Raw genomic sequence first — 23,330 nt, 5'->3', positions numbered from 1 at the left:
ACGAACAAAGATATACAAACTCATCTGTAAAATATGAATAATTTCTACAAAACAAGAAATACATCTAAAACGCAGGTATTATATAACTGTATATAATGTGTATTAAAAAACTGTAACAATCAAAGACAATGAATATGTTGAGGATACAAAAGTTACGCTAAGATAAACTTTCTGCCACAATTATTCTCGTTGTTGAAACTGCGCATTATTCCGTGATATACTTATCGGCCCAATGATAAAACGATAAAATACAAATGTATCTTGTGACGTTTACTTGATATTAGGACAGTGAAATATTCTTTTTGAAACTTTATTGATACGGGATTGAATAAAACATCTTCTATGGAGAGAAACAACGTTTAAACTCTTAATATTCGGCTAACAAAGGGTAGATTTTATAAAACTTTGTGGTTCGAATGATCAGTTAAAATTATTCAATTAATAACAATGTAAACGATGTACCAATGATCTGAATATAACATCAGAGTATATAGCCATTCTGTTGTTTCTAATAATGCCCCGGTTCTAAAATAATTTCTTTGATTCATAGCATATCATTTGATGAGTATAATTCGAATAAAATAAATAAGACTGTTCAAAAGCATAAAATGCAGTTTAAAATTATAGTGAAAAATACGATGTGAAAAAAGAAAAGATACTGTAATTTCATGAGTGATAAATCAGTTCAATTTGCCTAAAGACCATGTTATTGGTCTTATATATTATATTATGTCTTCAATCTCTTTCATCGCAATCACCTTCCTGTAACATTATTATCAATTAATATCAATTAATGTTACTAAAGTTTTGGCAACGCAAATTTGCCCAAATGACTGAGCAAAAACGAACATAGAAAAAAACACTTCGATACGTATGGCGCCAATTAACGTGAATCGAAATAGATTTCCTCGTTTAGTCAACATTCAAGATATTTCTTTCTCTAATACAATAAATAATGCACTACAAAAACTATAAAAACTACCACAGTATTTATCTAATATACAATTTTCGTTACCTAATAATAACATTATCAAAAACATTAGACTATTTGGGCTATCAATTGCACGCAACACCATTCTGTAATGACATGGTAAATCTATACAGGTGATGCAGAATAACGATATGGTAAAGAAAAGTTTTCCTGATGAATATACAAACATTCACACAGTAGAAATTGGCTATACATATATCGATGTAATTTGCATGATAAAAATCTTAAATAAGATGAAAACACATGACACAGATACGTGCTCCATTCATAAAACAAAATATCGATTTCCACTCGAATTAAATGCAACTCCAATGGATAATAAAACAAACACAAAGATAAAACATTGACGCATAATGAGAACAAATTTATAGCGAAGTTTATAGTCGGGGTGCTTCCAGTTTTTCTTCCTAACGTGACGTATCGATATTATTTATACCTAATTCACTTTAATAATACTTACAAAATTCTTTGTAGAAGTGAATACAAAATAAGATATTGCATAGAATGCTCTGCGTGCCAAATATTTCTGATTGAGAAGACCATGACGACTTGTTGAAACAAATCTCATCGTTTCTTCAATGTATTTTACATGATAGTAATATTGATGATAATAATAATAATAAACTAATAATAATAATAATAATAATAATAATAATAATAATAATAATAATAATAATAATAATAATAATAATAATGGAATATATAAACGAGCATTAACATAAAATATAAATTATCAAATGATTCTTCCACACGTTTCTTACTTTAATTACGTCCCATATGAAAATATCAATAAATATAATGGTCACCCTCGATTCAGATAGATGAACCTACGCTAAATTCTCTGAAAGATATCAAGAATATATCTATGTAGAAGGCAATATGATGCACGAAATCTTTGAACGTTTCCGATTAACATCATTAAAGTCAACATAATCTTTTATATATCTTTACCATACAAGAAATCAAATATATGTTTGTAATGAACATATGTAATATTCATATACATCACATACATTTATATATAATGCATATATATATATATTATATATATATATTATATATATATATATATATATAATATATATATATATAATATATATATATATGTATCTACATAAATAAAAATGCATTGCAGATCCTAATGTTCTTGAAAGAAACGATGAATACTCTATATTACACAAAACTACAATATACGATTTTTAATCTATCCTTTCCACAGATTATGTATTATTTATATGTCTATAAAACAATGTAAAAATAACAAGTGCTGGAAATATATAAAAATGTAAGAAAATAAGTTGATCCGGTGAACGATAAAGAAACTAGAATTATAAGCATATAGCTGCGATTCATAAACAGCATTTTCTTTTCCATAGATCAATTATGCACGTTTTCCGGGTTAATGCAATCGAAAGTACTCAGTTGGCATATTAAGAGGAAAGTATGCAAAATCTGAATCGTATACCCAGGCAGAAGTAGACTCCTCTCTTCTTTATCGAGGACATCGGTATCTACAAAATTTTTCCTGGGGTCTTGTATATTACTTGTTTTTATATATGCATATGTATATATATACATACGTATATATGTATATATATTAGTCTGGAGGAATCTCTTTTATAAGCTCAAATAACTTAATGACTTCATACATAGAATAATAATTTATAATAAAAGGTGTCATGATTTACGCTACAGACGGTCACGATGCAAAAAATTGTTGTAAACGCTGTACCGTTCTACGATCCAGAGCACACAGATCAAAATCGAATGTCTTTTTTGTAATCTCGTATTGACCGGTTTCTGCGATTACCTGAACAACTCTCTGTAACTCTTGATTATCTTGCAAAGTCATTATCTTTTGTTGCAAGTCTTTTAACTGTGACACATAATCTTCAGAAAATACGGGTGGCTCTCCTATGTCTGAATCAACCAAAGTACTATTCGTTGAATCAGGGGCCACTTGTTCCGCTTCCGCCTCAACACGCTTCTCGGCGACTTGTTCTATGACACCTCGATCGTCTCTCGCCTTCGAAAGAACCGTTTCTTGATCAACCACAACTGGTGATTGACTTGAAGAAACAGGCTCCAAAGGAGGTGATGTCGAATGACCTCTATCCTTTTCTCTTTTAACCACATGGTCGTCATCGCCTTTACTATCACTCCGTCGTTTCCTTCTACGGATTTCTTTTTCCTCCCCTTTACTCCCTTTAGATCTGTCCCTTTTGTTTCGGTCTACCTTATCCTTTTTAATGTCTGTAGAAATTGCAGGTGAAAGTGGTTTCGTCAGTTCCACCGGCGGTGTAGACACCGTTAAATTTTCTACTTCTTTCTTAACCATAGGCACTAATTTTGATTCAGGGAAGGAATCGTCATCTATGGATGGCGCTGAATCACTACTATCTCTTTCTGGCATTTCCAGTACTGAAAAGGAATTGGCTACTGGAATATTAGGCACATTGTTTTGTTTCTCTGTTGAGGACTTTATTCTGTCGCGTTTTTCTCTCTTGTCCCTATCTTTGCTACTATCCCGTCTATCCTTTCTATCCCGCTTTTTATGCTTGTGCTTCTGCCTATCTTTTTCATTCTTACTGTCTTTCGCCTTCTCAGACTTCTCGATCTTCTCAGATCTTTCTGTCTTCGATAATTTCTCATCTTTTGGTTTCTCACTCTCCTTCGGAGGTTTCGGCGACTTTCTCCCCTCTTTGGCCGATTTGTACTCTTGACTCTTCTCTTTCTCGGATTTCTCGGATTTCTCTGATTTATTTTTCTTCTCGGCTACTTTCATAGATTCCTTTGAGGAAGGCCGTTCTCCTTCCTTATACTTATCCTTTCGTTCTTTATCCCGATCTTCTTTATGCTTCTTCTTGTCTTTTTTCTTTTCACCCTTAGAAGCATCGACAACATTTTTAGAACTATCTTTTACTTTATCTTTTTCTTTATTCTTATCTTTCTCTTTTTCAAAAGTTACCTTTTTCACTTCCTTTTCCTTTGATTTTGGGGAAATTGACCTCTTTGCAGGAGGCAGAGACGGGCTACAAGCTCTTTTTATTCCAGCTGATGGAGGTGATGGTGGCCTTTTATTAGGAGGACTAGGATGATTCTTATTTCCAGGACTAGTAGACCTTTTTAATTTCTCCTTACTTCGATTTTTATCTTTAGGTTGCTCTTTGATCCTTCTGTCCTTTTTATCCTCCATTTTGTCCTTTTTAGGATCTTTATGTGGACTATCCTTAGACTTTGTTTTGTCTACTTTATCAGACTTTTCTGTGGTAATTAATGATTTAGAAGCCGAGGATTTGTCTTGTGGTGTAGACTTTTTAGTGTCCTGAGATACTTTTGTAGGTTTCAGAGGTGTACCGAATAATTCAGCAAAAGAACTTGAAGTTTTTGACTCTATATTTTTGTGCTTCTTCGACTCACTCCCACTCAACTTTGGTTTACCAACCATAGTTAATGCTTTAGATTCGTTCTTTTCAACTGAATTTTCAGAACTGGACACAAGAACCTAAACATATAATATTTAATTTAATATTATAATTTATATAGAAAGATATAGAATTTATATAGAAAGATAAGAACCTATATAAATAGGATTAGATATACTCACACCACCACCCTTCAATAGTTTCCTCCTAAAGTCATCTGAAGGATTATTAATTATTTCAGTATGTCTTATAACATTTGTAATTGCAGGACCACTAAATTGTAAGTTAAGGTCATATAAAATCTCTATCTTTTTGCTACCTTCATCCTTATTTTTTAAATAAATGTGAATTGGAATCTCAAAACCAGCATATCCAGACTCTTTTAACACAAATGGTGGATCTTTTAAGATTCTTTTTGGTTTTGAAAATGTTTGATGTAATTGAAAAACCACTGGAATACAAACCAAAATAAGTCGGAAGATTTGTATCTATGGATGCATGGTATTTCCTTAAAAGTATATTTACCTTTCTCAACATAGTGGTGAATATCAGCATTGTCAATCCCCCGCACAAATAATTCCCAATCATGAGTATAGCCCTGAGGGGTGGTACGCATACGTAACATTGATGAGTGTCCACATTCTAGTGTAATGCGAATTGCCATTCTCTCATACGAATTTTTTGATACACGCTTTTTCAAAGAAAAACAGAGAGAGCTAATTATGCGGGTAAACACAGCAATTACGTTACATTTTTATTTATCTCGTTACACGTGAATGAAAACTCTGATGAATTCTTAACTATCTGATCCTTTACAAACTATTTGTGACGTTGAAAATCATTGTCCAACAATTTATGCTAAATGTGAAAACAATGACAACACTTCTTTCCTAACTTTCGTATACTTGAAATACTGATACATCGTTTGCTTACACTTGTTTTGTATGAAAATGTTGAACACCTCATTAGAGCAGAATATTGTGATAAACGAGGAGTTTGATGGAGGCAAATCGCCTCGTTAGTACTACGATAATTCAGAAATTTCCTTTAAGCCAAATCTGATTCGATTATCAACAGGTAAACTCTACACCAACGAGAACTAGTCGCCATACTTGTTACTGCGTACACTAGACTTAAAAATGCACGACTGTACTGCCATCTATAGGAAAACGCTATTGTCTGCCGAGGTATGTTCTAATATCAATCCTTGCTTTTGTACAATTTTGTTCAATCCTTGATTGAACAGATGATACGTTGTTTATTATTAGAATATACTATTCTAAAAGCATTGCTTATTGGTTGATGCAAATTGCTCTTCTGCAATGTAAATTGTTGAGACATTAAGTACTAACCAGCAGTGTAGTATTTTAAGCAGAATTTACAATAACTTTGTTATTTGAATTAATAGATTAAAATGTACCTCTCTAAAAATGAATAAATATGTTAATATAGATAGTCATTAATCGTGAGTAAATTTTCCATAAACAGTAGATATCATATTTGAAAAAAATAAATCGAGTGGTATTACTTATAGGTTTTTAAAAACAAAGGAACCTAGCATTTGCAGTAACCCACTGGAACCTTAGTAATACAACTGATTAGTAATAAAGATGTTATCTGCTATTGTAAAAGAGCACCAAAGCAAACAAGCAGCAAGAAAGGAAAGACAAGGTAAAAGTAATAAACATACTTTTGATCTTCTATAAATTGACTATACTTACGAATAACTATATAGAATATTGTTACAACAGAGCAAAAGAGGAAAGAAGCTGTGCAAGCTGCAAGTAACTTGACACAAGCTTTAGTTGACCATTTAAATGTTGGGTAAGTTTTTGATGTCCTTTGACGAGAAACAATTACAATGTAATTGTTTTTTAAAGAAATATTTGATCATGTAGAGTGGCACAAGCATATCTCAATCAGAAGAAACTCGATGCAGAAGCAAAACAATTACAACACAGCGCAACAAATTTTGCAAAACAAACACAGTCATGGTTGAATTTAGTAGAAGCTTTCTCCAGTGCATTAAAAGAAATTGGTGATGCTGAGAATTGGGCACGTAGCATTGAAGGAGATATGAGAACTATAGCAACTGCTTTGGAATATTCTTATAAAGGTAAACAACCAATGCAATCGTTTGTACTAATTACATTTTATGCATATAACATAGAATTAATTATAAAAATATGTATAAAAATATAATTAATGCATTTATTTCAGCAACCCAAGAAGTACAAGGGACCAGTACTACTTAAAAGCTTAAAAATATATATTATATTATATTAAAAGAACTTAAGAATAAGTGTTATTAAATGTCATTATAGATTTTATCTTGTTTTTTGTTTGTATTACTATGTTTTAAAATAAATCTCATCATTTTTTCTTCTGTTAAGAATTTATTTATTTCGTTGATTTTATCGAAGTTTGTTATTATTAATAACAACATTTTTATAAACTATCCAGTGATATAGATTAATAACATTTTTGAATATCAATCTTATCATGGTAGCTGAATAAGTTCAGACCACTAGTATAATAATTGGCAATCATGGCGGCCGGTCCTATTGCTGAACGTAATCAAGGTACGTGTCTATTTAAAATATTTAGATAAATATATATATTATAATATTTTGATTTTTCTTCTTATTGAAATCCTAATTGCAATTATGGAACGAATCTTGTATAATATATTAAAACTAAAAATATTGTGTTGTGTTAGGTTATGTGTACGTAAACACAATTTGTAGGTTAACAATTCTATATATATATATAGTAATTTTTTATAGTGCAAATAAAATATTTTATATCTTTTAGATGCCACAATATATGTCGGTGGATTGGATGATAAGGTCACAGAATCCCTTATGTGGGAACTGTTCGTCCAATCAGGACCAGTGGGTATGTAACAATATTATTATATCTGCTTTAAAATTTTTTTTTAAAGTAATTGAATTTCCTTGAAAATATTTTCAGTCAACGTGCATATGCCTAAAGATAGAGTAACACAAATGCATCAGGGCTATGGGTTTGTAGAATTTATGGGAGAAGAAGATGCTGACTATGCTATTAAGATAATGAACATGATAAAATTATATGGAAAACCAATAAGAGTAAATAAAGCAAGTGCTCATCAGAAGAACCTAGATGTTGGTGCTAATATCTTTATTGGAAATCTTGATCCAGAAGTAGATGAGAAACTATTATACGACACCTTCAGTGCATTTGGAGTAATTCTTCAGACGCCAAAAGTAATGCATGCTGCTAACAAACAATAATTAATAATAAGTGTTTACAAAATATATAACATGTTTTTATATTTCAGATAATGAGAGATCCTGAAACAGGGAACTCCAAGGGCTTTGCATTCATAAACTTTGCTTCCTTTGATGCCTCCGATGCAAGTATAGAAGCAATGAACGGTCAGTATTTATGCAACAGACCGATTTCCGTATCATACGCTTTCAAACGCGATGCGAAAGGAGAAAGACATGGTAGTGCTGCTGAACGATTGTTAGCTGCTCAAAACCCGCTAAGTCAAGCAGACAGGCCTCATCAATTATTTGCCGACGCTCCTCCTTTGGCACCACCTCCGATTCCAAATTCCAATGCAGCGACTCACCAAGCTACTCATCATCCTCAACATCATGTGATGCATCATGGAATGGTTGTACCACCACCTCCACCTCCGTCAACACCAGGACCTCCAATGGGTCACCCACCACCACCACCTGTTCCACCGCCGCCATCGAGTGGCTTTCCTCCAGCAAGTATTCCTCCGCCTCCTTTACCTCCGATGTCAATGGCCACACATCCTCCTTTACCGCCTGGAATGCCACCTCCATTGCCACCTATGCCCGTTTCAACGTCTCAATCGCAACAGACGACACCTAGAATGATGGCACCACCACCTCCTCATTGGGGAGTGAGTGGGCCACCTCAAGGTCAATTTCCACCTCCTCCGCCTCCCTCATCTACTGGAGCACCTCCACCTCCGCAATTTGGACAGTTTCAACCACCACCACCGCGACCTCCTCCAACATGGAGGCATCCACCGCCTCCTCCTGTATCTCAGGGTGGACCACCGCCGCCACCACCTCCACAATTTCGACCACCCTTCCCACCAAGAGGTCCACCTCCACCTCCACCACCTCACGATTCCAGTCAATATTAGATTGTCTCTTCATCTTTATGATATCGTCATTATTTAATAACATAATGTAAAAATTTGACTGTATTCAAGACATTCAAATACATTATTGTTGCGCAAATCTGTATTTGATAATATAATGTCTGAATAAATTTCATTAGTTTCAAGCCATGAGTTTCTTTCAATTCCTCGTTCTTAAACGGCGAAGGAACCATAGATTGTGAAAATTATGACAAATCGTTCACAGTTTCTTTTTAACGATTACAAACGCGGTCATTTTAATGTATCGATTAGAAGTCGCGTGTGAATAAGGACATGCCAAGCTCGTTCTATCGATTATTGCAAGCCTGTCCAGTCCAGATAGTGATAACACTGAACGGACAAATGAGTGGCAGAGCAGTTGTCTTCGGGTATGTCACCGCGTTGAAAGGATTCGCGTACGAAATCGGACGAAAAATAAAAAAAAAACGAGTGAACGCGAAGGAATCGTAAGCTTGTCGCGTGTCATCAACCGAGTAAGTAAGGGGAACAGGTGTCTGGAGTGGTAAATTAAGCGGCGCCGACGGCGCTATGCATTCTGAAAATAACGCGATTTTTTTTAGATCTCTCGTGATTCGATGTAGTTTCATCGATCCGTACGACGCCTCGTTTGTCCATTACTTTCGAATAAAGTTAAAACGCTCCCAATATATTCTAGATATAGTTTGATATAATTGTTCGACGATCGAAAGGAAGGAATCATGTTCAACTTATGATATGGCTCGCCTCTACTACGAGTGTAACGCGGATTTAAGAAACAATACGGAAGATAGCGAAACGAACAAACCATACGCGTGTACACCGGATAAATATTGCTTGTATTGCTGTTGCAACTCGCAGTGTTGTCTGCTGGTGCAAAGACGGCCACCACGACACTTTTGGGAAGCCTGGTACTTTTGGCTAGGCGTTGCTTTACTCGCTGTTTTTATCATATCTTCGGTAAGTGATCCTCGATGATCTCTGATCTTAGGAACGTTCGCTTTATTGAAATTTCTAGAAATTTATTACGTAAACGAAACGAAACCTAAGAAATTGTATTTTCCATATCTGTGTTTGTCGTTTCATTATCAATCATCGATATCGTGTTCCCTTAGAATCGATGTGGCGCGTTCGTTTAATTTCCTTAACGATCGCCGATTACTCCAAGGAATATTTTGATTCCCCCCCTTTTTTTTTTTTTTTTTAAATTAGGTGAGCAGTTACATAGTCAGTAATTGCAGACATAATATTCAAGGTGTACAACTAAGACACAGCACGCACGGCAATCGACGAAACGATCGCGACAATCGTCCGAGTAACAACCAGAATGAGATATCCATAAGCATAATCCCGACGTCGGAATTTTTTCCATCGCACAGGAAGATGTTCGTGATTGCTTCTCAACCGGCCGTGAATCACCTGAGTAAGTAAAAATATTGCTCGTATACCTATAGAACTGAACCGTAAAACTCGGAGCATACTCTTCGTATGTTTAAACTTTCACGTCTGACCAGAACGCAATCACGTACGGACACATCTTTGCACTGCATAATTACGTACGATAAAGTAAAGACGATGTTAGCGTGGACGCGTTGCGTATCGAGCAATTAGGTTACAGAAGAGTGGTTGAAGCGGTTCGAACGGATGTTATAGAAGGACGAGTTCCAATGTAAAAAGTTTCGCAACACCGATGAAAGGGGGACAATCGCTTTAAATCTCTCCGAGATTCGATTAAAAGTTGGGGATGGCGCGGCGATCAGGAATAATTCGTGCAATTTCGAGCAATAATAATCTTGTGCATGCATTGATTTATATTGCAGCTCCTGTCGTTGCGTGAAGTCGTTTTGTTTTAACGGAGCGATTATGCCAGCGAAAGGAAGCCGACGCGAAGAGTTGGAAGATCATCCCATGGCATTTTACACGGTAATACCTCTTAAAAGACAGCGCGTCGCATCGAGAGCTTTGATCGGCCGGAACATCGCGGCCACGTCATTATGTCGCGAGGAACATTTACGATAAATGCGTCTTTTTACTTAGCCTCGGGAAGTAATAACTGGTAGCGGTTCAAAACACTCTGATCGCAAACGACATTTTGAACAAATGAGAAACGATGTTACCGAAGAATACAGTCTTCTTAATGGCCAATTTGACACTGAAGCTACTTAGGCCGCGATCCGACTCCTCCTTTGGTTCATAATTTGCCACACGCGATGTATCCTATTAAACATGAAAACTTCCGATGTATCGTTTGCGATTAAGCGATTCGTCGTTTTCCAATTTAACGCGGGACGCGATAAAAACAAAGAACAACGTAAAATTATAGGTTTGACGATGCTTTATAACGCGTAGAATCGAGAACAACCGGTGTAGTAGGATTTACTAAAAGATCGGGAAACGATGATTTACGATAATATGTCTGGAATACAAATCGTAGATCGGCATTGATTAGGTTCGTTGGATCGTTTTAGCGCTTCTGAACATCGGTCGAGCATTTAGAATTTCTTAGCCGAAGCCTCGCTTCCATTTGGCTGAGCACAGTGCAACCAGCCCGATCGAAACTCGTTCTCGAGGACTCGAATGGGCGTAACTCCCATTAACAATTAAGAAGACACGCTGCAACTTGGTCGACGTACCTGACTGGACGTACCAAGAGATCGGGGGCTAATTAAAAAGGACAATCGGGCGAATGCAACTCAAGGCGACGTGTACTCTCTATCTTTTCGCGCATCTCTCTTAATCTTTCTTGCTCCCTCTTTCCTCTTTTTTCGCATCTTTCTCTTTATCTGTTCAATTCCTCGTCTTCCTTTTCCCTGCGACTCGTTCCTGCCGCTTCTCTGTTTCCAGATCGATTCCGCGATAGCGGTTAATCGCGATAATCTTCGCAGAAGAGAGGAATTACGAAAAACTTTGGCGTTTTATCGAACCCCGACAGCAAACACGCGGCAAACACATGCGCATTTCAGAATGATAAAACCAAGATGTGTACTTTTCATCTATTCGCATTGCGATTTCTAAGCTATTCGAAGGATTGTACACTGGCGTTCGTAAGTCACGGGATACTCGGAAATTTTTGAACACGAATTTTAATAAAATAAATAAAATCTTTAAAATGCACTATAGTAATTACGATATCTGTTTATGTTTATCGCAAGTGTATCAATTGGCTTACGGATGCGAGCGTATAAACCTTCTAAGATCGAGGTGAGATTCGTGCATACTTCGAATTACCTTGAGAAAATGAAAGGATTCGATGCAACTTTTCATTGTCATATTCCATCTGCGTAATGACTGGCTGTGATCATGTCAATTCGAGGCAGCTACGTGGGAGTGAAACGTTTGCTATTCCTTCGTCGGAGCGTTAGTACGTAGAACATGGTTTGTCATGGACGTTTAATACGAAATAATAGCTCGTGTACCGGCGTACACGTATCGATCGCGACGCTTTACACTTCAGCTAAATTAATTAATATGCACCGAAAGAGAAACAGATACACGTTTGACATTTTGCACAAGTGTGATTGTAATTAGCTGCGTAGGATGAGAGTGGAAACTACTGTCTGATATTATCATATAAAAAGTCAATGGCGGTGAAAAATTCTATAAATATACAATTTCGATGCGTTTACGTTTAAATAATATTCACGACCTTCTTTTCTTTTTTTCATTATTCCACGAATCCCACGCTACAATGCGCTTACTCAAGACATCCATTAATAACGGCGGACCCCAAACATTTACACCTGAGAAACTCCAGTTCTCACGATTGAACCGTTGATTTAATTAAGAGTTAATTAGGCTACCTTCACCGCCAGATCAAAATTTTTTTCCAAACTAAATCCCAGCTCGGAAGACATCCTCTGCCTCGAGTTCAACAAAGTAGAAAGACGATAATTCAACCGTAAGAAGAAGATCCAGTTTCAACGAGACACTGCATGTATAAGAGGAATTTAAATTGCTTACTCCTCACCTCGTTGAAATAGGTCTATTCGAACGATCGTCCGAACAGTTCGCGATACATCTCAATAAATTACCCGAGTGAAAGAAATCCTTGTGCTCTCGGTAAATCTTTTTACAGCGAACACTTGATTCGTTCGCGCAATAAGAAGTAGCAACGGAGAGCAGACTGCCGGCGACCTCGTTCGACTGTAACGAAGTGTCATTCCGATAACCCAGGCCCAGCTTTTACTGTCACTCGACGGATGACGATAAAGAAATGTGCAAGCAGCGGGGCTCTGCTTAATGTTGCATGGACAGGAAACCAACCGGGGAATTAAACTCTCGTCTGCTCTGCCGTTGGATGCCAATGACTACGATTAAGATGTTCGAACGACTCTCGATTACGAATCCTGCACCATCGATTTTTACGCGATTTACCCTTTGACGAGAGGTTAAGATGTTTTAATCGTTGTATTTTACGTTTCGAAGAAATAAAGACGAACGTGTGAAATTAAACGAGGAATTTTATTTCGCTTTCCTGTTTCTCTGTTCGTTAATAGGTTTCGTCTCGCGACGAGTATCGATGGAAGTTTCGAAAATTTGTCATTTCGGGAATTCCATTGGATTGAAGCAAAAAACAAATTTAGAATATAGACGAGCAAACCTGATATCCGAACGAATGAATTTGATATTCGTTACGAGCGAACAAACAAGCTTCTATAATATTTATTATAAAATACACGCGTTCTCAATGCGTGTAATAAATACACCAGCGTGTACTATCGGTAGTACGATATTATTCCGTCAATGATTCGTTACATCTGGATGGACGGAAATATATCGTAGCTCAACGAGAGATACGAACGTGCATACGATCTAGACGTTATTGTTCCAATAAATCGGCAGAGTTTAGGAGACTTTTCGAGGCAACTCTAAAAAAAAAAATCACTGGAATTCTTTCACAGCGAGAACATCACGAGTTTCGAGTTGTATAAACAGAGTGACAAAAAATTATCCACATATTATATTTAAATTAATTTAAAATATCAATCGATAGAGACCAATACGATTGTTAAGCAAGGATCGTCCTCGGCAAGAATTCCTATTCTCAATTGTAATGCGAGATTGGTTGTATACAAAGAGGAGACACGTTCTTCCATCTGGAAAGCGTTTGCGAAACGCGTCCCGTGGCTGCGTAAAAGTGTACGCGAATTTGCGATGTTGCTCCAATAAATCGGCTTTAAAAGAGACCGGAGCCAGTGAAAAGGCCAAGAAAAAGACTTAGCAAAATCCGGTTTAAGTGTGAATAAATTACGTACGCGAAGGGAGCTGGCGGAAATGGTACCGCCTCGCGGTGAGAAAACGCAAAAAGCCATCAAAGAAGTGGTGGCACGGTGGATGGGAAAGACAAAAGCCATTAATCGTTTCTGTACAGTGGCGCTTGTATTTCGATTTCCCTCTGATTTTCCTCTGCTTCACTGGCGTTCTTATTTCAGCAATGTTATCACCAACACTGCGCGATGTGATCTCTAAAATAACAAAGTGGAAAAGAGCTCGGCTTCTGCATTTTACGAGACCCAATTCTCGTATCGCGAAAGAAAAGAGGCCGAGTCGTACCGAAGAAGAAATTTCCAAGGAACCGATTATATGTCGCCTTGACGACGAAGCTATGCCAGCGAAGTAATGTCACCGATGACGGAATTAAAATAGATATAGAAGTAAATTCGTGAGGTGGTAGAAGAGTGGCGTGAAGGAGGAAGGACAGAAAAAGAGAGAGAGAAAGAGAGAGACAGAGATAGAGAGGTGGAAATCGAGAGTAGCCAACGTGTAAAGCAAGAGAAAGAGAAGGATACGAATCTGTGTTCCAGTGGGAGGTACTAAAATTAGAGGAGCCCACGCGGCTAACAGTTTCGTCTTGAAGCTTCCTTCAGACATTTTCAAATAGTCCTTTACGCCGATAACACAACGTGTTTTCGCGACGTCTCGCTGTCAGTCGCGACTCGGCGCCGTGATTCTGCGTTCGATTCGATTGGCTTACGAGTGACTTCCTCGAGAGACACGGTTGCCTCCTTGGAACCCATTCAACGTCCAAGTGACTCGAGATATTCCAACTGGCAGACGCAGACTTTCGATTAATCGTCTTTCTTTTTGTCAACGATAATTACCGTAATCGATGATCCTCGTCGAACGGCGAAAAATGAAAATCAAGGGCGGCTGATTTCCACGCCGCTGTTTCTACCGATCCGTTCAGTGGCCTCGAATAATCCCGCGTCAATAAGCAGTCAAGTGCAAATCGGGTTTCTTTCGCCGCTAGCCGCGTTGCCTTTATCGAACATCGTCTCTGCATTTAGCGAAGGCTAGCCCTTCAACATGATAATGTATATTCCTGTCTTCTGCATACGTTTCAAGTGGCTCTCGTGCAGATAGCGAACCGTACCTACTTCGCTGTCTCTTCCCTTATCAATGAAATTGTCCCTGAGGCGTACTCGCGTTCGAGTGATCCTCCCCGACGATACTTTTCATTATCGAGACTTTCGTGATTCTCGGAGTGTTAGATTCTGCCGAGGCTTACGGCATGTATTTCAATCGATCGACTATCGAGCCGCCAATCTGCATATATTTCATCCTGCTATTTCTGATTTTTCTGTCGGGCAACGTTCAACAGATCGAAGGTAAGTTGGCCGGTTTGATCCGATGCATCGGCAATGTCGCTATCGATTTTTTATGCGTCGTAATCGTGCTAATGCACGATACGTTTAACATACATGTACTATCGTAGTACTTATCGGCCGCGCATATCTATAATGAGCCCGTAAAAAAAAAAAAAAAAAGAAAGGAACGATGCGCCGTAAAATACACGAGACGAACAGATTTACGACATGGTACGTGTACGTGTCACGGCAACTCGTTCACGCTAAATGCCAAGAAATTTGTCGATATTCGCAGGTAGAAAATGCGTATGCACGAGCAAGGCCTGTAAAGAAGCCGGTGTCGACACGTGCAAGACCAAGTTTTACTGTTACACAGAGTTGATCTTGACTGGAGACCAAGAATTCGGAGGGAATACTACGACAAGAGGATGCACCGAGTTCGTATGAATTTTATTTTGAGATTATTAACATTGAAAAAGAGAATGACGATGTTGAAAGAAAACGTGGTAAACAGAAATCAGTTAGAAGATATGTAAAAATTTCAAAGTCTATTTGTCTTGGTCGAGAAAATAATATCGTACGAAGCAGAAAACGTAGAAATCGCGTTTCAACTATTACGATAGTAGTAACCTCTCGTTTAAAAGCAACACCCCGACCTCTAACCTTTTCCTCTTATTCTACAATAAATTCCAACGGTACAAGTCCGGTTGACTCGAAGACGATTTAATTCGCTGAATCTTACGATTGACGTACCGCTATAAATTCGCCGTGGCTCTATGGCAAACAGCAGGTAACCTTGACGAGATAATCGGTGCGAGAAGTTTTCACGAATTCTTTCTAAAGCCGTGCTAAAATGACGAGAGATGTCGAAATCGTCTCGACTCGGAGCGTTCGAATATCGTTAGCCAGTTTTTATTGCTACCAATTAAATCTTCGAACCGTTATCGGCAAGTGTAGCGTGGCGTTAATTACCAGATAACTAGCAACGGACAAAATAATTAATTTTTATTGAAGATAACGCGATTCGCAAACAACGATCGAAATTGACCTCCTTTTTTCGACCGAATTCCTTCGTGATATTTTCTTCACTGGCCACGAAACGATCGATTGCTCGCCAAGCGTAACAAGCGCGATACACGCGCGGAATATTGAAATCTCGCGGCGTAAATCCTACAAAATGATTATTTAAATTCCGACTATCGCCGGGGTCGGAGAACTTTATCGAGCAGTGGCCATTTTATCGGAACGTTGTACGTTGCCATTGCTCAGGGGTGCCACGCCATTGTTATGCGAGACAAAGTCCTGGGTCACGAGGTCGAAGTCGAGCGACAACGTGGACCGATCGTCGGCTGCCTGGATCCGTATGCCCTGGCCCAGATTGAAGTGTTGCGACAGCCACGACTACTGTAACGCCGATCACCGCATAAACGTGTCCACGTGGATCCACGACAAAGAGACGCCCGATGCTGTGGAACCCACTTTAGATTACACCGGTAAAGAGTCCTTTGCTACCTTCGTCTATTTACAATGGCTCGCAGAATTATTTGTACACGTATAGAAACGCATATTTTTGCGCATATATAATGCTATCCTAAACAATACCATACTTTGGATATTTAGATATTTTGATTATGTTTGCGTATTGCGCGCATCCTACGTAATCTCGCGTCTTTAAATTTTCCATGCGAAATAAATTTTATGCAAATTTCATGCAAATTTCATGCAAAATAGAGCCGATCAGTATGATTTCAGAGAGGTTCGCACGTCGTTAAAGATATTTAAGCATTCTCCTTATTTCGAAGACATAGAAGTTTCACCCTAAATTCGTACAGGTTGGCGCCACTTCGACAATGTTGAAACTACTTACAGTAACTTTGAGTCTCGCTTTATTTACGATCTTACCCGCTTCATTTACACGCTTCGTAGATATCTGTAACAATTTAACCGAAGAGATATCGCGCTGTATGATTCAATGCCAGAACATTTAAGGCGCCACTGTTCTCGACTAAACAAGCTCGAGGAATGGATTTTCTGATAAGTCTTGTATTATGTACAAAGGTTCCTTTAATGGGATGTCGTCGAGCCGAGACATAATGGGATCGATTCAGCCGGATCCAGGGCCGATTGCCGGAGGTCGAGAATCGCCGGATCAATTCCTTGAGAATCGCGTTAAACCGCTGCACGTTGCTGCGCTGGTCTTGGCGATCGCTGCTCTGATATCGGTCCTAGCAGCCTGCTACGTTATTACAAGGTCTGGAAATTTTTATTATCTCGCCTACCGTAAAGTTTCTCGCTAGAAAATCGCGTGCGCGCCGCGAGAAAGGTGTCGGATCTCACGTAACGAACTTTTATTGACTTCGCTTTTGCCGCGAAGAAAACCCACCGCTGCACTGGCAAGATGCATCTATAAAACTCGTATTTTACGACGCTAAGCACGTTCGAGCAAAGAGGGTGTCGCAAATGAACGTTTGACGTATTGCCAGAAAAATTCTTCGTAATTTTTGATTTCATAAACGCGACCTATTTAAGAATAAATAGTAATCCTCGATCGTTCGTCCCGCTTGTCTTCTTCTCTTCCTTTTTCTTACTTTTTTCTCATTAATGACGTTCCCTTTCTTTCTTCACCTACGTCTCTCCTTTTCCGTTTCGTATACAATTGAAAAATATTCCTGTATTTTCGCCACATTCCTTGATACTCTGCCAAGAATTTGTTCGCCTCTTTGTTGAGGAAACAACATTCATATGTAAGTTCGTAATTGTAATTACTTGGCATTGGCTGCTGGCATTCTAGTCTGCCAGGCTTTTCCAGCGAATCGATTCGCGGCGACGCGTCGTTTCAAATTTGCGATCAAAGCAAAAATTTCGATTCGTTTCTATGACAAAACACAATAGACGTGCCAGAAAAATCTGATCGAAGGAAGCAGCGGGTGCCCGCGAACGCGAGCTACCTTTAGCGCATTTCCCTCGCGCGTCTAAACGCTCTGAAAAACCCTCCTATTGGAAAGCACGGCACGATGAAAAACCTTGTGCTAATATTAACTCGGCGACCCGTTAACAATCACCGTTCACGAGGTTACAAACTGCAACTGCCATCCGATAGTCGCTGACGTTGTAGTCAATTCAGTACTCACACGTCGAAAATCGGCACGCTGCGTCTGTTAACCACGATTATCAGCTTAGTCGGACAGTTCGGACTTGAAATATTACCGATATTAATAACACGTACAAGGAGTCCTCTCATTGCCGATCCGATAAGCTAGCCACGTGCGACGTGTCTCGCCTTGTTGTCGATAGTTCGCGATAGACAATCGATCGGTAAAAATCTGATGGCATAAATGTTCCAGTCCGATTGCATCGAATAATAATCAATTTGTCGTTCCATTTTCCAACAAGTACGATAATATTTTTTATCCTTTAACTTTATTCAACCGAGAAACCGACTTAACTGACTCGTCTCTAATATTCCTAATCTCTTAGAAATAATCGTTTCTTTATCTACAAACCTATTCGTATAATTTTTGTTAACGAATGACTCGGTTAACAAATTAATAAATTTCATAGTATCGTGTCGTAGTATAATTGTACCTACAATTTCCATTCTTTCCACCGAGTCACGTAACACAGCGGCATTTCCTTTCGGATGGCACTTTTTATTATCTGACCATGTTCCCTTCTTCCTTTTCTCAGCCGGTCGATTTCAGGGGTCTGAAGCCTGGCCGGTTTGTCGATCTGACTAAAAGCCGCTCAACTCGCTTCTTATCAACACTCCTTTTTCTTTGGGACCCTGTCGAAACTGATAACGAGTCCCGAGAGGCCCACCGTGGGCTTTACCCTCTAATCTTCTGTCTCCGAACAGTTAAGTGCATTTTCGAGTTTGGAAATGTCCTGGTCTTCGGCTCGCGTCTACCTTCCTCCACGTGTTGCTTCCTTTCTTCCTTCTTTATCGCGCCTTCGAGTATGTCTTTCGAGCGTCACGATTGCCTGTAGAAGGGACCAGCGTCCCTTTCCCGATTTCTTCGTGTTTCACACGGTCCCAACTTTAATGTGGCCACGTTTCTATCTGCTTGTAATGACGTTGCCTTGTCACAAGGATAACGCGCAGCCCAAAGAATCGGTAGGGGCTTCTCTTTATCGCCGCAGGCACGGCGTCTCGAGTGCAGGGAAAATACAGGCGAATTAGGATAACAGACACCGATAAGCGGCAAAGTGTACATTTTGGTGAATGCGCGTTTCTACTTCGTCCGCTGTTTATCACCGGATATTTTTGGAGTACGGTCCACCCGTGCTTCACGGTGTTTTGTGCTCGGCGTCGCACCGATAACTGAAACTTCATAGATTTAGAAACACTAGAAATTTTCGACGTCGACGTTCGCGTTCATTTATTTCTAAGATTTCATTCAGGGTCGTAACGATACTCGAAACTTCGCAGATTCATAAGTCGCCCGATTTCTGATATTCCTGATATTCACATTTGTTCGTTCGTATGTTCCTTTTGGAATCGCGTTCCATGTTATAACGATACTTGAAATTTCCGACATTTGTTTTTGTACTATTTTTAAATTCATGGATGGAGTGTTCGGTTTCGCGTTAACGACCGGCCACAAATCGTCCAGTTTTTCGCTGCTGATGCCGTTTACTCGTTTGCAGATTCTTGAAAACAAATCCATACACCGTTGGCAGCGTGGAATAACGAAGATCCTTACTTGTAATCTTTAAGCCTCGAAACTTTCCAACAATTATCACCATCTCCTTTTATCGGATTAAAGGAATCAGGTAAGAGTCCAATTAATAATTCTTTGTCAGGCAAACGGACGTGTGAAATTTATTAGATTACGTATTACCGGTTTCATTGTACGAAGAGAAACTACGTAGCGTCCGAGCCGGAGTTAAATCGGCTCGAACGTGCGTTCGTACGCACTCACGGACACGGATACTTTCTGCCTTTAATCGTATGCCCCTGATCGACTAACGAACGCAAAATATAAATAGAAGCCGGCTGTGCAGGAGATAACCGCCGCCGACAAGCCAAACGAGTCTGTATCGAACAGATTTTTGTCATGGATAATATCGAACAACTTTCGACTCTCGGTAGCCGGTAGCGCCAGAAGATTATCGACAATAGCAGACGCGAATAATTTCATCGATACTAGACTTGCCCTTTCAAATCCATGCATCTTTAAAAATTGTAATTAAGTCGTACGTAATCTAGTTTCACGTTTGTTACTCTGGTTTATCAATGCTTAATTATTTGTACAACTGTTCTGTTGTATTTGACTCAATCGACTATTCTTCGTGTTTGTTCAGGGCGATGGGACACGGTGGCGTCGAACGGATGCGTGGAAACGTGGGATATCATGCGGTTTGAAGAGTCATCGAAGGAAGGCATGACGAAGCTCGACGAGGGACAGTTTTGGGCAAACAACTCGCTGAAATCTTTTGTTTCCAAGGGTATGACTAACATCGGGCTGCGCCTCTTATTTGAATTCCGTCCTCCCGGTCTCACGGGTCTAAAACCAGGTGCTTCGCTTGTTTCCATGTAATTAGTCATCCTCGGGGCATGCACGTAGTTGAAAGAAAGAAGCACATACTTGTGTAAAGCGTGGAAGAATCGGACATTTTTAGGATGGCGGACGAATTTGGTGACGATCGTACATGGTGAACGTTTGTTATATGTACGACGTTGACTCTATACTAAATATGACGGTAGACAAGAGCCAGTGTTGGGGAGTCAGTGTGCACGTCGAACGATGATACGATAAGTTATTATGCGTACAAGAAACTGCATTCCCGTTCTAATGGATTTACATCTTGTTACGATTGTAAATAATTTGTATAAGAATAGCGTAAGATAGTAAGTATATTGAGGCGTAAAAATAGTAGAATACGTTAGATCCCGATTTGCATATGTTTTACATTCTCTTACATTTTGTATTCGATGTAATAGGCTTTGATCATGTGGCAGGAAATACGGATAATATAAATCTCAAGGAGATTAATCAACATGTACGTAGAGATGGAATGGATAGAATGGAAAAATAACAAGACCTGTTGTTCGCACCGTTAAATTGTTTCTCGATCGACGACGAGTTATCGAAAGCTTTTTTCAGCATCTTCGTTCGTACGATGACTGACAACCTGAGCCGTGTGCCGTCTGGAATCACGACGAACAATAGCGTATTCCATTAAGCCTACCATGAGAATTAACCAGTCAGCCATAACCAGGTGCTCGTTGGATCCAACTTCGGATTCCAACTCGACCGCCTTGACCACCGCATTCGTTGCGCCCGACGAAAATCAATCACTCGGCTAAATATATAGGCTCGATTCGTAGGTAGATACCCGTCCTCCGGGCATCCTCGAATGACCAAATATCTTAGATAAATATCTTCAGCTTGTCTAACTGGTTCATCCACGAGCCACTAACAAGACATTTCTTTTTCTCTTCCTCCTCTCTTTTTCGACAAGGTTCGTTTGTAGCAAGTTCAATCTCCTCCTGTATTCGTGAATCGACTTACGTGTTCGATTTCTCTCGAGCGAATAGTTATTAATAAGCCATCATAGTTCTTTCGATCGTATTTGTACCACAGCTAATGTCAACGAACCGCACGGTACTTCTCGTTCAACATGCCTTTGTCTTCGCCGTTATCTACGCCGCTCAACACTGAAACGCTTTGAATTCACGAACGAACGAAACGCGTTGACGAGCAAGCTAAACTTGTCGCTTCGATTCTCCTTAAGCGAGAACTCGATGGGACGCGCTCGAGAGAGTAATATCGGTAAGACGATACCGTGCCAGAAGCATATTTCATTCTGGATTCGGAAGACAGCACTTAACATCGCTCACCGTCAGCGTGGATTGGATTATTCTCGGTGAACATACCAAAGATTCGGATCGGGGCAACGATGCATTATTCGTGTAAGAAATAAGCAAAAATAGGAGCAGCGCCATGGCGCCAACGAGTTAATAGTTAATTGGCTAATGCCTGGCTAAAAATAAGCTGCGTATCGTCCACTTCGTGGTAGCTATATTCAAAGCACCGGCGGCGCTAGTTCCTGAAAAGGAAATCCTATTGACGATTACAATCACGTATCTCGCGTTCTAGCGAAGGTGTGACAACAAAGCGATCGCAGCTTCGCGACTTTCACAATTCTCAATCGGTGTCCTCTGATCCGACGTTAATGTGTACAAGCAAGCTGACAAAACAGGAAGATTGAAATAAACGGCCAAGGATCACAGATCTAAGTGTACGGAATTAAGACACAAGCTTGCTCGTTTCGAGGAAATCGTGCGGAGAGACGAATTAATCTAGCGAATTTAACACGCGTCTTCTCTACGGTTGCCTTCGTGTGCCAGCGACAGGCCGATCCAGACGACGATCTCTACCTGTCTATGATCGATCGAGCCTGGGTCGAAAGACATCTCACGCAAAGTGAAAAGGTCCATTGACGGGCACGCTTATGCATAATGCACGCTGAAAAGGGAGGCCGATTATCCGGACAAAGGCCGATTTATTTATCTCGTCTATCATCCTACCATTATGCAAAACGATCTTTAGTTAAGCCAGTTAGGTGTCGACGTCTTCGACGTACAAATGCACAGAATATACGGGGTGTTCGCTAGACAAGTATAATTTATCTTCATGAACGATTTCATTTCTGTCGTTAGCGTACTTGGGGCGCTTCCTCGTCCGACTAGACTCGCGCAATTTCATTGAAAGATCCGATTCATAGGATCGACGCGTTTAAAAGGCCGCATAAGCGCGGCACTCGCGCACATTTGTCCGTAAGTAGGGAAAAGAAGTTGCCGGAGACGACGTAGCGCACGACAAAAGCTAAAAAGGAGACCGGCGGCTGTCAGGAGGAAGGGCTGACGATCCACAGCAGAAGTAAGCTGCTGCTCTTTTCATCGTCCGTCTTCCTCTTACCAGGACGCACGGACCACGTGCGCGCGCGCGACATACAAAACGACACAGTGTGTGCGAGTAGCGTGGATCGCACAGACACTCACCTACACGAAGCAAATGTGGCGTCTCTGCCTCGGGGCTCAGGCGCCACTGTCTCCCTTCTCTTTGTCCCTCGTTTCCCTCACCAACCGCCCATTTCCCGGCGTCGATCCGCACTACTCAACCTTTTACCAACACACAACTATACCAGCTTGGCCG

General features: G+C 39.6%; 5 protein-coding genes across 7 annotated transcripts; 4 read left to right on the top strand and 1 right to left on the bottom strand.

Annotated features, from left to right (window-relative positions):
- Positions 1-2,633: 2,633 nt before the first annotated feature.
- On the bottom strand, positions 2,634-5,533 carry ear (ENL/AF9-related super elongation complex transcription factor). Of its 2 annotated transcripts, XM_033343843.2 has the most exons (4): positions 5,350-5,533; positions 4,942-5,107; positions 4,599-4,867; positions 2,634-4,496 (listed from the first exon to the last, which is right to left on the bottom strand). In XM_033343843.2, the coding sequence occupies exons 1-4, from the start codon at positions 5,380-5,382 to the stop codon at positions 2,691-2,693; spliced, it is 2,274 nt and encodes a 757-aa protein (XP_033199734.1). In that variant the 5' UTR covers positions 5,383-5,533; the 3' UTR covers positions 2,634-2,690. The 2 variants fall into 2 exon arrangements, with proteins under 2 accessions (XP_033199734.1, XP_033199735.1); XM_033343844.2 differs by having other exon boundaries at positions 4,942-5,513.
- Positions 5,534-5,584: 51 nt separating this feature from the next.
- Blos1 (biogenesis of lysosome-related organelles complex 1 subunit 1) lies at positions 5,585-6,802 on the top strand. Of its 2 annotated transcripts, none has more exons than XM_076622839.1 (5): positions 5,585-5,603; positions 5,951-6,087; positions 6,168-6,240; positions 6,315-6,532; positions 6,637-6,802. In XM_076622839.1, exons 2-5 carry the CDS (start codon positions 6,027-6,029, stop codon positions 6,669-6,671), a joined length of 387 nt encoding a protein of 128 aa, XP_076478954.1. In that variant the 5' UTR covers positions 5,585-5,603; positions 5,951-6,026; the 3' UTR covers positions 6,672-6,802. The 2 variants fall into 2 exon arrangements, with proteins under 2 accessions (XP_076478954.1, XP_033199739.1); XM_033343848.2 differs by lacking the exon at positions 5,585-5,603 and adding an exon at positions 5,695-5,881.
- A 36-nt stretch (positions 6,803-6,838) lies between these two features.
- On the top strand, positions 6,839-8,730 carry Spx (Spliceosomal protein on the X). The gene is made up of 4 exons (XM_033343845.2): positions 6,839-6,998; positions 7,231-7,314; positions 7,390-7,664; positions 7,739-8,730. The coding sequence occupies exons 1-4, from the start codon at positions 6,965-6,967 to the stop codon at positions 8,585-8,587; spliced, it is 1,242 nt and encodes a 413-aa protein (XP_033199736.1). The 5' UTR covers positions 6,839-6,964; the 3' UTR covers positions 8,588-8,730.
- A 69-nt stretch (positions 8,731-8,799) lies between these two features.
- Positions 8,800-13,052, top strand: LOC117162034 (uncharacterized). The gene is made up of 4 exons (XM_033343847.2): positions 8,800-9,078; positions 9,166-9,541; positions 9,794-10,004; positions 10,402-13,052. The coding sequence occupies exons 2-4, from the start codon at positions 9,320-9,322 to the stop codon at positions 10,416-10,418; spliced, it is 450 nt and encodes a 149-aa protein (XP_033199738.1). The 5' UTR covers positions 8,800-9,078; positions 9,166-9,319; the 3' UTR covers positions 10,419-13,052.
- A 1,396-nt stretch (positions 13,053-14,448) lies between these two features.
- On the top strand, positions 14,449-21,233 carry LOC117162065 (uncharacterized). Its single transcript, XM_033343904.2, has 6 exons — positions 14,449-15,189; positions 15,464-15,605; positions 16,438-16,661; positions 17,227-17,419; positions 19,816-19,941; positions 20,473-21,233. The coding sequence occupies exons 1-5, from the start codon at positions 15,093-15,095 to the stop codon at positions 19,856-19,858; spliced, it is 699 nt and encodes a 232-aa protein (XP_033199795.1). The 5' UTR covers positions 14,449-15,092; the 3' UTR covers positions 19,859-19,941; positions 20,473-21,233.
- Positions 21,234-23,330: the final 2,097 nt, after the last annotated feature.

The sequence above is a fragment of the Bombus vancouverensis genome, chromosome 11 (genome assembly GCF_051014615.1).
Source record: "Bombus vancouverensis nearcticus chromosome 11, iyBomVanc1_principal, whole genome shotgun sequence".
Lineage (NCBI taxonomy): Eukaryota > Metazoa > Arthropoda > Insecta > Hymenoptera > Apidae > Bombus > Bombus vancouverensis.
This window is presented reverse-complemented; position numbering and strand designations above follow the sequence as displayed.

Excerpts from the sequence above, each read along its gene's own strand:
- ear (XM_033343843.2), bottom strand. The coding sequence starts at position 5,382 with ATGAGGTGTTCAACATTTTCATACAAAACAAGT. Across the intron at positions 5,108-5,349 it reads CATTTTCATACAAAACAAGT|CGTGTATCAAAAAATTCGTA; the intron begins GTAAGCAAACGA and ends TCTTTGAAAAAG. Across the intron at positions 4,868-4,941 it reads TCACCACTATGTTGAGAAAG|TGGTTTTTCAATTACATCAA; the intron begins GTAAATATACTT and ends TTTGTATTCCAG.
- Blos1 (XM_076622839.1), top strand. The coding sequence starts at position 6,027 with ATGTTATCTGCTATTGTAAAAGAGCACCAAAGCAAACAAGCAGCAAGA. Across the intron at positions 6,088-6,167 it reads AGCAAGAAAGGAAAGACAAG|AGCAAAAGAGGAAAGAAGCT; the intron begins GTAAAAGTAATA and ends TTGTTACAACAG. Across the intron at positions 6,241-6,314 it reads GTTGACCATTTAAATGTTGG|AGTGGCACAAGCATATCTCA; the intron begins GTAAGTTTTTGA and ends TTGATCATGTAG.
- Spx (XM_033343845.2), top strand. The coding sequence starts at position 6,965 with ATGGCGGCCGGTCCTATTGCTGAACGTAATCAAG. Across the intron at positions 6,999-7,230 it reads TATTGCTGAACGTAATCAAG|ATGCCACAATATATGTCGGT; the intron begins GTACGTGTCTAT and ends TATATCTTTTAG. Across the intron at positions 7,665-7,738 it reads TAATTCTTCAGACGCCAAAA|ATAATGAGAGATCCTGAAAC; the intron begins GTAATGCATGCT and ends TTTATATTTCAG.
- LOC117162034 (XM_033343847.2), top strand. The coding sequence starts at position 9,320 with ATGGCTCGCCTCTACTACGAGTGTAACGCGGATTTAAGAAACAATACG. Across the intron at positions 9,542-9,793 it reads CTGTTTTTATCATATCTTCG|GTGAGCAGTTACATAGTCAG; the intron begins GTAAGTGATCCT and ends TTTTTAAATTAG.
- LOC117162065 (XM_033343904.2), top strand. The coding sequence starts at position 15,093 with ATGTATTTCAATCGATCGACTATCGAGCCGCCAATCTGCATATATTTC. Across the intron at positions 16,662-17,226 it reads ACCCACTTTAGATTACACCG|GTTCCTTTAATGGGATGTCG; the intron begins GTAAAGAGTCCT and ends TTATGTACAAAG. Across the intron at positions 17,420-19,815 it reads GCCTGCTACGTTATTACAAG|ATTCTTGAAAACAAATCCAT; the intron begins GTCTGGAAATTT and ends ACTCGTTTGCAG.